Raw genomic sequence first — 12,611 nt, 5'->3', positions numbered from 1 at the left:
TGGATGGGTGGGTTGGAGGGTAGTGAGTATCCATCTACAAAGGTCTAAGTGACAGAGAATGATAGAGGAAGAAGACAGTCCTTGTTCTATCTTGGAGTTTCTGCCAACAGTAAAATACCAAAAGTTAGTATAACTGGATGTATACTATTTGTGACCTTCAGACTTCAGTGATGGGAGCCTAATGAAAAAGCTAAAATTTGTTTTGCAATGGAACAGAAAAAGAAACTCTGGTCAAAAGCAATAGGTAATGGCAGTAGAAATCAGTCAGTCACTTGGGCATTAGTCTTTGCACCAAGAAATTTATCTGAAAAGAGTCCCTAGTTCTTTCTGTGTATTAATAGTTCTGGTATCATCCCTACAGTAATCCTACATAGTGGTGTTTTTAGAGTGGAAACTCTTGTGACATACTACGCCTTGACCTTTAGGAATTGCTAGCACAGCTTCAGGATTTTACACACACTTTATTTAATAAAATCTCTTTGAGCATCACTATCAACCAGCATTGTCATTTTCCAAAGCGTTTTTACGGCTTAATGTTATATTCAGTTACAAAAAATTAGGTTAGTATCTTATACAACAGCCTGCCTGAATTTAGAAATTCCATCTTCCCCAAAGCTTCTTTCCTGGGATATATTAAGCAGATTATATAAGACAATTTATAAGGATATATTCAGGAAACCCATCACAGAAAAAAAATATATTACTGGAGATTTACTTGTGAAGAATCCCTAGTGGTATCTTCAGCACTTTTTTTCCCTGAACATTATGTCTATAGTTTGTACGTACCCAGGCAGTATCTTGGTTTGCATAAGTAGATGACTTTCTAACACAGCAGGTGAATGTTAGGATAACTCTAGATTTGGAGATAATAGGGTTGATCCCTTGTTTCACCATTTAACATTATTACACTGAACTTGGAACTATTACTTTATTTAAGAGTTAAATGTAGACTTGCATGCTGGCTTGAGAACCTAACCATTCCACAAATACTGTGCTAGGCTTTGGTTGGTGACTCAATAATAAATAGGTAGAAGTTACTGTGCAATTCCGATGTATCAGGCCCTGTGCACTTTGTATATATTATCTGATTATTTCAATAAACTTTTGATATAGATAACTCTTACTGTCTTTATATTACAAATGAGGAAAAAAGCATAAAGTAACTTTCCCAAGGTCAGAGAACTATTAAGATACAATTCCTGCCTTCATAGAATACAGTGTTTAATATTTCAACTTCCAAGTAATTTACAAAGTAAAAAAGGGCAGAGAATGAGAACTCTGAACATTTGAAGTGACCATAAGATCAATCAGTTTTTAGATCTTATAAATCTCACTTAGCAGAACAGTGTTTTATGAAACAATATTCAGCTTTTTACCCATCTTATTCATTGGACTTGGCTATGCCTTTTGCTGGCTATTACTAAAAATGATAATAAAATATTCTAGTGATCAGGAGAAACCACTACTGCCTTTCAGAAGGAATTGCAAGTGACAGTTCTAAACAATGACAATTGTCTGTATAACAAATATTTTTTTCCAAGGTTTGAAGGAGACAATACTCATTTAGGTACATAGATCCTGATAAATTTATTTGAAAACCAGTTTTATAACATCATAGTCATACTTCAGGAGTTCAAACTGTTGGGCACATGTTATGATAAAGTATTGACTGAAATAACATTCTTAATCTGGTAGTCTGCCTTCACTGCAAATTTATGGAATTCCTATTGCAAATCTAATTACGCTTAGCTTTCTTTAAATTGTTTATTAAATCAAGGAAATCTTGAAAACACATTCTTGGTTGTATCTTGAGAGCAAAATCTTTAATGTGTTTGACTTCTTTCAAGATCAGAATGGACTACTTCCTAGAAATTTAAGCTGCACTTTTATTGATACAGTGGTTCTCTTTCCTATCAATTGTTTTCTTGGTGGGGGGAGGGGGAGAGGTAATGCCATTTTTTGACTAAAAATTTTTTAATTATACTAAAGGAAGAAACTAACAGTTTTCTTCCCCCAAAGTCTGGGAAGTATGTTTCTTTTAATAAAACCTAATTTCAGGATCTTCCAGGGTAAAAGAGATATAACAAACAACAGTGGTAAATATCATAACCCTATGCTTGTATAACACGTATCCTTGTTAAGAATCTGTTCTTACTGCTTTCCCTCTATGTGAAAAAAAATAGTAGGCAAAAAGCTAAGAAAATTAAACATTTCTTTGGCTTATTTGGACCCAAATAGCTTGACTTTTTTTTTTAACAGTTTTTATATTTTCCACTGGATAAAACTTTTGTCTGGTCATATTGTATTTCTAACACTATTTCAGTAGGCCTGTATATCAGTATAAGGCACCCAAAAGCATAGAGTGGGATATACTATTTTTAAATTATGAGATTTTTGGTTTTGTGTTTACAACTTGTTCAAAAGAGAGATTAAAATGTTTATTTGCTGCTCTTTTTGCTTTTACCATTACTGGAGCCACTGCTAGCACTAGTTGGTCTAGAAGTGCTGCCAGTTAGTGAAGAGGCTGGGAAGTTCAACTCTAATACTTTAATTGAAGTCTGAGAAGCAGAAGTACTTGTACTCTTAGATGACCTAGAATAAAACCAGAATTACTGTAACAATTCAAAATTTTTATTTTAGTAGAGACCCCCTCATTAATGGCAAAAGATGCCATAATCCCACAAGTAATTAAAGAGATCAAAAAAGATATACTATTAATAGTGCTCATAATTTTAAAAGCATCACCATTAGTAATATCAAGAAATTAGTTTAAAAAGGAAAAGCTGGTAAAGTTTCAAACCAGTAGAAAAATAGTTCGACAAATATATTTCTATTGATACATGAAAAATGTTTTCAACTATAACCAATTTAGAGATGAAATCATTAGGTATTAAAAGTTTGCAAAAATCATTAAACAAAAGGTAACAAAAACAGGCATGGGAAGTTGGGTGCTGGCAAGAGTGATTAAAATGATAGGTTATATAATTTAAACCAAAAAGAAGAAAGTGAAGGGCCTATTGACAGGATAAAGTGGTGGTAACTATCCATACAACTGTAAATACTAAGATTTTTAAATATATATTTTTATGAAAGTACTGGGATGTTCAAGTGGCTGCTCACCGTGTTTACATAGAAAGTGTTTTTGTTTTGTTTTACTTAAACACTGTCTTAGGAAATCCTTTCATGACATCTCTTCGCAGAGTAATGAAAAGTAATATGGCTGCTGTGTTGACAAAATGTCTACTTGATGATAGAATTCTGTATAAAACTAAACTGCAGAAGTAAAGAATAATTTCCTTTTTAGCAAAATTAAGCAGCATAAATAAAATTCTGACTCCTGAAGATTTTACAATGGATTTTAATAATAAGTCTGTACAACCAAGTTGCCCTTTTATGGTTTAATAAATTCTCCCCATACTCAGGGATGACCATGCTAAATGTACCCTCCAAAATCTCACCCTGCTTTATCCTACTGAGATAGCTGCTAGCCACAAAGCACTGATGCCAAAATGAAAATAACACCAGACAGAAGTCAGAAGGAAAGAGTCCTGCCCTGCTGGCTGTTTTCTGTATATGTGACACTGACACATGCCATAGCTGTGGCATGTGGAAGTAGCTGAGTTCACTTAGGATGGAAGCTGTGAGAGTTGTAGGTAAGTAAGTAAGGAGACGGTGTTTTCTCCTTCCACTTACCTTGCTGATACCAGTGAAGTCTGGGAAGGAGATCTAGAACTGTGACGACTCCCTTTAGTACTAGCTGTAGGTAGTGCTAAACCACTCTGGAAGGATAGTCAATAGCAGTCAGTACCACTGCATTTTAGAATATTTTTCATTAGACTTCACTTTATGATGAATACCATAAATTTTTTTTTGTGAAATGTTTAAGAAATATATTTAACTAGAAGATACTCTTATTACCTGTTGAAAGTATGTTTGAAGGATAATACCAATCTCAGCATTTTCTTCTGTGATATCAACTAACATTTCATCAATGATCTTGTGAAGCTGTTTCACTTCACGAAGTTTGATGTCTTGTTCTTCTAGTGTTTCATCTTTCGTGTCTTTCGAAAGACGGATTTCCTTGATGAGTTTTGCACACTGTTGGTCAACAGTAGTCAGTTATTATTTAAACCTGTTTTCTAGAACTTAATTTTTTTAATTGGTGAAGGAGGATTTGGGGTTACCATTTGGAACTCCAAAAAAATATAAATATGACAGGTCAGTTTTTAAAAGTTATCAATACCTGTTTAGTTACTCTCTCTAATTTTGGCTTCTGCTCCTCAGTTTCTCTCCTTAGTTGAAGTGTGTAAGCTTGCTTCTCTGATATTTTTTCTTTGACATTATTTGTTAAATGTTCTATAACTGCTAAAGTATTTTCCATGCTCTGCAGAAAATAAAGGTATTAACATACTTATTGGTTGGATCAGAAATAACTTTTATAACTTGCCAAGTATTCATTTAATTTCGATTCATTTATTTTTGTATACAATGTACATTCTGTTGGTAGATAATAAGTATAATGGCTTTATGGATTAAGTTTTATATATAATTCCACTGGAAAGTATTTTTATGGTATTTGGGAGAAAAATAAACATTCAAACAATGACTGTTGAAAGCATACAATTTTCAAAGATTCCTAATTCATATCACCTGTTCCTTCAACTTCATTAGTCAAAAAAAAATCTAAATGTTTATAGAGCCTGCTTATTACCAAGCACGTTGTTTTCTTATCTTTCAGACTTTTAAGGAACAATCTTTAAGGTGATATTAAAGGATTTAAGTGAAATAAAGTTCATTAAATAAAAGGTTAGTGGATAGATCATAATTAGCTCTGATTCATCAGCTAATCAACAAGTAATTGTCAGGAATCTAACCTACACTTTAGCACTGGGATTTTAACTAATTTAGTTAATACTTTGATCACTTATTTTTTTTCTCATTTAAATGAGACATCTCTCACTATCTAATTCTCTAAAAAATTGTCTTTGTACAAGATAACAAGAAAGAATAATGATAGTTAACTTTTACTAAGGTCTTATTACTAAAGCCTGTAGAATTTACCTGGATATCTTCCTGTAGTTCTCTGATTTGTCTTTGTTTGTATCTGTGTTTTTCATCAACAGCTCTCTTTTGTTCTTCTAGTTGAATTTTTACCTCATACTCAGCACCTAGAATTGAAAGAATTTTTGCTCTAAATTTTTAACATGCTGTGTAGAAAGCAAGCTTAAAGTCTTACATAAGTTAAACTTTTAACTTTTTTTTATGAAAGGTTAAATTCCTTACGTCTAGTTGTTGAAAAACAGGACATGAAATAACTATTTTTATTTTGTCAGCATAGAGCAGCCAATATGCTGTTCTCTTCAGATTTGAAATTAATTCCCTAGAGAAGTGATATGCCGTATCACTAGAAGTAATAATGGAAATAACACCTTAGCACTTATTTTAAAGGAGGGGGATTAGTTTTTCCAACTGAATCAAACATGATACACTTTTGTTTTCCTTGTCTCATAGTGTTCCTCTTTTTTAGGTAAATAATTCTACAGCTTTCACTGCATGTATATTTTTAAAGTTTTAATAATTCCTACATACTAGATGGAGTCACTTTCTTAAAAGATTGTTTGTAATTGTTGTTGCAGCTGTTCAGCACTTGCAAGGTGTTTCCTAGAGCATAGATTTCTTTTTCAGCTTTGTTGATCTTAGCATCCAAACTGTCACCTTCCCTTTGAAGTTCTTCTTTTTCTTGAGCAGCCTATGAAAAATGGAATAGATTGGTTAAAAGTATCATGGGGGAGAATGTCTGTTTTCAGGGCAGGAAGGGCAGGAAATAGTTAACTCACAACAATACCAATTTGCCGTGGGGCCTACATGCAGCACCAAGCATTTATTTCTTGCACCTGATTTAAAGTAAAAGACCAAATCCTCAAGGCCTTCCAAATATAGCACATAGGCTACAAAAGCATGATGGCAGTGTAGTAACCAACCAAAGCTTACATGAAAACTCTCCAACAAAAATGAACGAAAAGTTAAGCAGGTATAAACTTTACTGAGAAGAGAAATAAGGTTAGCTAGAAGCGGTTTCAAACTAGATATTAAATAAAAAGAATGTATGTTTCTCACCTGAAAGCGGCTTGGCACACTTTCTCATTTTAAGTCTTAGTGGTAAAAGAGGTGAACAAAGTATACCCATAAAGCGTCACATATTTTTTAAAGGAAAAATACTGCATGATCCTACTTATATGAGGTACCTAGAGTAGTCAGATTCACAAAAACAAAGTAGATTGGTGGTTGCCAGGAGTTTTGGAGAGGGAGAAATGGGGAGTTATTGTTTAATGGGTACAGTTTCAGTTTTGAAAGATAAAAAAAGTTCTGGGGATGGCTCTTGTGTTGACTGCACAACAATATGAATATACTTAGTACCACTGAACTGTACACTTAAAAATTATTAAAACAGCAAATTTTATGTATAATCACATTTTTTAAAGTTTTAATTAGATAATTGTGATAAATATGGCTAGAAAAAATGAAGTCTGTAAATTGCTGAAAACCAAAAATTCCTCAGTGAGTGAACATACCCAATGACTTTTTCCAGCTTAACTGTCACTGGGCTAAGCCTTCTAGAGTTGTACCCAAACAGTTCCAAAGAACTGCAATTAAGGGTTGAGAGGGATAGCATGCATATATATTTAAAAGTGCCCCCATGAAAAGATGCTCAGCATTGCTAATCATTAGAGAAATGTAAATCAGAACTACAGTGAGGTAGCACCTCACACCAGTCAGAATGGCCATCATCAAAAAAGTCTAAAAATAACAAATGCTGGAGGGGGTTTGAAGAAAAGGGAACTCTCCTACACTGTTGCTGGTAATGTAAATTGGTACAGCCACTATGGAGACCAGTATGGAGGTTCCTTGAAAAACTAAAAATAGAGCTACCATATGATCCAGCAATCCCACTCCTGGGCATATACCCAGACAAAACTATAATTCAAAAAGATACATGCACCCCTATGTTCATAGCAGCAGTATTCACAATAGCCAAGACATGGAAACAACCTAAGTGTCCATCAACAGATGAAAGGATAAAGATGTGGTACATGTATACAATGGAATATTACTCAGCCATAAAAGAGAATAAAGCAATTTGCAACAACATGGATGGACCTAGAGATTATCATACTAAGTGAAGTAAGTCAGAAAGAGAAAGCTAAATATCATATCACATATATGTGGAATCTAAAATATGACACAGATGAGCATATCTATGAAACAGAAACAGACCCACAGATATAGAGAACAGACTTGTGGTTGCCAAGGGGGAGGGGAGTGGGGGACGGAAGGAGTGGGAGTTTGGGATTAGCAGATGCAAACTATTACATATAGGATGGATAAACAAAGTCCTACTGTATAACACAGGGAACTATATTCAATATCCTGTGATAAACCATAATGGGAAAGAATATTTGAAAAAGAATATATATATATATATATATATATATATAGCTGAATCACTTTGCTATACAGAAGAAATTAACACAACATTGTAAATCAACTATACTTCAATAAAATTTAAAAAAATAAAGTGCCAAAACCCATTTTTAGTCAAAATCAACTAATAATTTCATTGGTAAATTTATTCAATCCCAAGTATCTATATTTAAACCAGAATGTGGTCACTGGAATTTTTTTTGGTAATGTTTTAATTCTTAACATTTTCAGTTATTTGTTTTATTATGCTTCAAGATACGTTACACATTTTTATAGCAAATAGTACATAATAAAAAATTAAGCTTAGCAAAGAAAACGTTCTTAGGTAAATTACATCTAATTCTTTCAAGTTGAGTCTAGAATTAGCAAACATTTCATTCAAAATATAGTGTAGGGAGAAAGAGCTAGAATGAATCAAAACAGCTAGATTTTAGTTGTGGATTTCCTACTAGTAAGCTGAGTAACATTAAGTCATTTACTTCCCTACTCCAAGGTCAGTTTGTCAAATAAATGAGTTGAATTTGTTCATTTATACAAAATCCTGATCTAATTCCATAAATACCTTAGACTTCTAAACAGTGGTAAATAGAAAATCAGAGGTGTGCACTCTTGTAGAATCAGATAATCCCTGGAGGGCCCACTAGAAAATGCCAGGTCTTTGGTGTCACCATGCAATGGCATCATTGTACACCCACTGATTGCTTTTGCCCATTTTCAGACCATGGATAATTTTTCTCAACATAAGCCAGATTGACTTTAGTTATAAAGAAAAGTTTCCATTTTACACATCTGGCACATGTAAAGTGTTATGAGTAAAACATTTAAATATGCTGACAACAAAAAATGTGAATAACTGTGTGGCAAGCTATGGACCCTGGAGGAAAGTGAAGTATGACATCAGGAAATTAAGAAGGGCAACTGATAGCCTTGATTAATTTCACATATTCACTATAGTGGCACAGAAGGAATACTCTTCCTCATAAAATTTGCCTGTTTTCCTGAGAAGTGGATACTTCATCATCATCATCATAACAGCAATAACGGTAATGATAGCTAATATTCACTGAGAGCTCATTTTGTTCCAGACACTGTTTAAGGGCGTTACATATATTTTCTCATTTACTTCTTAAAACAAAAGTAACAATATTACCCTAATTTTTTAAGTGAGTAAACTAAGACCCCAAATGGTTAAATAACTTATTCAAGGTCACCTACCTAATCAGTGATAGAACCAAGGCATGGACAAAAGCACTCTAACACCAGTGCTTTTATGTAACTCACCAAAGCCCTTGTTGGTAGAGAAACTTAGCTGGAATTGCAACATCTATCTACTTCCCATCATTTAACAGACTACAGCCTACAATTCACCCTTTGGGAACCTTCAAAACCTGAGAGGAGGAAAGTCCTGTTAATAGTGGGCAGAAGCCTCACGTACTAAAGACTGATGAGTTATAAGAAGGGTTTGAGAGCTGGGACTCATTTCTCATATAGGTTGGGTGGAATTTCCTGAGGCAAAGTGGCAGACATATCACACAGTGTAGTAGGTTAGGGGCAGTCTTAAGGGCTACAGAAGGAAACTTAGAAGATTAAGTAGAAGTCCAAATGGAGGGTGCATCCACAAGGGCCATCCTCTAAAGATGTGAATTGGAGATCTCTTTCCCACTCCTATCCATGTATGATACAGGAAAAATGACCTAAAGTTACAATCTCCATTCCTTCTTTGAACTGTTTAGGGTAACTTCCCAGACCTCTCTGCAAAGGAAATCACACCTGTTCAGGGTATTTTCTACAAGGGAAAGATGAATATAGCAGTAGTCAGGAAGGAAATTGCATCCAACTCCTGATCACTTCTAAATTTCCCTTTAGGGTTACAAGGTACAGATAATCACGAGATGGCAGACAACTCTCAAAACATCAGAAAAAAACAGTAGATTCACCTGATCTGTTTGTCTCCCACCTAAAACGAAAGCAAAGGAACAGCCCTCTTCCTCTCTAGCTATCTGCCATACCAGGACAGCAATGATAAACTGGAGTGTAAGATTCAGAGGTGGTGTAGCTCTAGGTGACAATAAAGTCTAGGCTGTGGTCACGTGAGTGCATGACTACAGTGAAGTAAAGCTTTGAGCCTGAGGTTTTGAACAGGTTCTCACAACATGTTAAGGACACCCAGAGTGACAGTGGGTCTTAGAGTAAAAGAGATTATGAACCTTGAATAAATGAGGGAAAAAGACATGACACAAATGATAGCAAAAAAACAGTGTCAGAGTGGTCCAGACCTCTCTTTGACCTCGTGTATAAAACTAATAATGCTTCAGTACCTCCATCTAGCAACGCATGTTTTATGACCTAATTAAGTGTAATAGCTACTGGAGTGCTATGAAATTTGAAATTTCATGGCAAAAGTAAATTTGCCATTTTGGTTTTTAACAAAAAGCTAAGAAAGAATGAATACTTCATTCTATCACAACTGTAAATCCATTAAGATTACCTTTATTACATAATAGGCCTGCGTTTTCTCCTCTTCTCCCTCAGGAGGCAGCATAACAACAGTAAGAATTTCATATCTGTTCTTCAGCTTATCAATTTTACTTAGCCGCTCATGAAACTCAGCACTAGTATGAAAAGGAAAAGAAAAATTAAACACTGAAAAACAATATACTTTTAAAGGACTACTGTTCTTACAGAAGACAGTTTTCTGTTACTACTGAACTCAAACAGTTTAAATATATTCTCACATTGCAATTTTATAATTCAGTGTGAAGGGTCTCAGATTTCACCCAATTTGAAAGCTAACAAGTTAGCCTGCCACAGTTTCATGGATGCTGGCAAAAAAACACAAGATTTCTGGGTCAGAGGAAAAGGCCTTTATCACTCATGGCATACCAAGTAGCATGAGCTTCCTATTTGCATTAGTTCCCCTCGCTCCCAAAGTGCCATGCAGGTGAGGAGGAGCTCAAATGGATGCTGCACATACAGCAGGTTTATGTCACAACTGAAGAACCTCAAGCTTAGTTAATCCAAATATTTTATAATGGAAAATAAGCAAACATACCTAAACTTTGCTGCAGAGGGAGATACTATCTCTAGCTCCCAAGGCTGCTCACTATCCAAACATCTTTTAAAAGATGGTCCAGTGCAAATCAAAACCACAGTGAGATGTCACCTCACACCCATGAGAATGGCTTCTATCAAAAAGAAAAAAAAAAAAAACCCAACAAAGTATTAGTGAGGAAGTGGAGAAACAGAACCTTTAAGCACTATTAGTGGTACAGTAAAATGGTGCAAATGCTATGGAAAGCATGGCAGTTCCTTAAAAAACTTAAAAATAGAAGAGCCATATGATCCAGCAATCCCACTTCTGGGTATATATCCTAAAGAATTTAAAGCAGGTTCTCAAAGAGATATCTGCACACCAATGTTCATATATTATTCACAAAAGCCAAGATGCGGAAGCAAGCCAAATGCCCATGGACAGACAAATGAATAAGATACATAAAATGGAATATTATTCAGCCTTAAAGAGGAAATTCTGTCACATGCTACATGGTGAACCTTGAGGACATTATGCTAAATGAAATAAACCAGTCACAAAAAGAAATACTACATGATTCCACTTATGTGAGGTATCTAAAGTAGTCAAATTCATACAGAAAGAATAGTGGCTACTAAGGGCTGGGGGAAGGGGGAAATGGGAAGGTAATATTTAATGGGTATAGAGTTTCAGTTTTACAAGATGAAAAAGTTCTGGAGATCTGTTGCTCAACAATGTGAAAATATATAACACTACTAACTGTACATTGTAAAATTGTTAAGATGGTAAATTTTATGTGTTTTTTACCAAAAAGTTTTAAAAGATAGTTTCAGTTTTATAAGATGAAAAAGTTCTGGAGATCTATTGCTCAAAAATGTGAAAATACTAACACTACTAACTGTACATTTTTAAATGGTTAAGATGATAAATTTTCTTTTTTACCAAAAAAAAATTTTTAACATCTTTATTGGAATATAATTGCCTTACAATGTTGTGTTAGTTTCTGCTGTATAACAAAGTGAATCATCTGTATGCATACATATATCCCCATCTCCCCTCCCTCTTGCGTCTCCCTCTCATCCTCCTTATCCCACCCCTCTAGGTGGTCGCAAAGCACCGAGCTGATCTCCCTGTGCTATGCAGCTGCTTCCCGCTAGCTCTCTATTTTACATTTGGTAGTGTATATATCTCAACGCTACTGTCTCACTTTATCCCAGCTTACCCTTCACCAGCCCCTGTGTCCTCAAGTCCATTCTCTATGTCTGTGTCTTTATTCCTTTCCTGCCCCTAGGTTCATCAGAACCATTTTTTTTTTTAGATTCCATATATATGTGTTAGCACATGGTATTTGTTCTTCTCTTTCTGACTTACTTCACTGCATGACAGACTCTAGGTCCATCCACCTCACTAAAAATAACTCAATTTCATTTCTCTTTATGGCTGAGTAATATTCCATTGTATATATGTTCCACATCTTCTATATCCATTCACCTGTCGATGGACACTTAGGTTGCTTCCATGTCCTGGCTATTGTAAATAGTGCTGCAAAGAACATTGTGGTACCTGACTCTTTTTGAATTATTGTTTTCTCAGGGTATATGCCCAGTAGTGGGATTCCTGGATCATATGGTAGTTCTATTTTTAGTTTTTTAAGGAATCTCCATACTATTCTCCATAGTGGCTATACAATTTACATTCCCACCAACATTGCAAGAGGGTTCCCTTTTCTCCACACCCTCTTCAGCATTTATTGTTTGTAAATTTTTGATGATGGCCATTCTGACTGGTGTGAGGTGATACCTCATTGTAGTTTTGATTTGTTTGATTTGCTCAACATCATTTATCATTTCCCTAATGATTAGTGATGTTGAGCATCTTTTCCTGTGTTTGTTGGCAATCTGTATATCTTCTTTGGAGAAATATCTATTTAGGTCTTCTGCCCATTTTTGGATTGGGTTGTTTGTTTTTTTGATATGGAGCTGCATGAGCTGCTTGTATATTTTGGAGATTAATCCTTTGTCAGTTGCTTCGTTTGCAAATATTTTCTCCCATTCTGAGGGTTGTCTTTTCATCTTTTTTATGGTTTCCTTTGCTGTGC

At 34.8% G+C, this 12,611-nt stretch overlaps 1 protein-coding gene across 3 annotated transcripts in view; it reads right to left on the bottom strand.

Annotated features, from left to right (window-relative positions):
* Positions 1-233: 233 nt before the first annotated feature.
* CCDC39 (coiled-coil domain containing 39) overlaps positions 234-12,611 on the bottom strand; it is a 48,768-nt gene continuing 36,390 nt past the window's right edge. For all 3 annotated transcript variants that reach the window (XM_029214312.1, XM_029214314.1, XM_029214313.1), the window contains 6 exons: positions 9,971-10,094; positions 5,590-5,749; positions 5,062-5,168; positions 4,244-4,384; positions 3,919-4,098; positions 234-3,779 (listed from right to left, as the gene is read on the bottom strand). In XM_029214312.1, the coding sequence (XP_029070145.1) occupies positions 3,690-3,779; positions 3,919-4,098; positions 4,244-4,384; positions 5,062-5,168; positions 5,590-5,749; positions 9,971-10,094 (802 nt within the window). In that variant the 3' untranslated portion in view covers positions 234-3,689. The remainder of the gene's footprint in view (positions 3,780-3,918; positions 4,099-4,243; positions 4,385-5,061; positions 5,169-5,589; positions 5,750-9,970; positions 10,095-12,611) is intronic.

The sequence above is a fragment of the Monodon monoceros genome, unplaced genomic scaffold (genome assembly GCF_005190385.1).
Source record: "Monodon monoceros isolate NGI ecotype Baffin Bay Population unplaced genomic scaffold, NGI_Narwhal_1 Super_Scaffold_11, whole genome shotgun sequence".
Lineage (NCBI taxonomy): Eukaryota > Metazoa > Chordata > Mammalia > Artiodactyla > Monodontidae > Monodon > Monodon monoceros.
The sequence above is the reverse complement of the archived record's forward strand: the minus strand, read 5'-3'. Positions and strand labels throughout refer to the sequence as shown.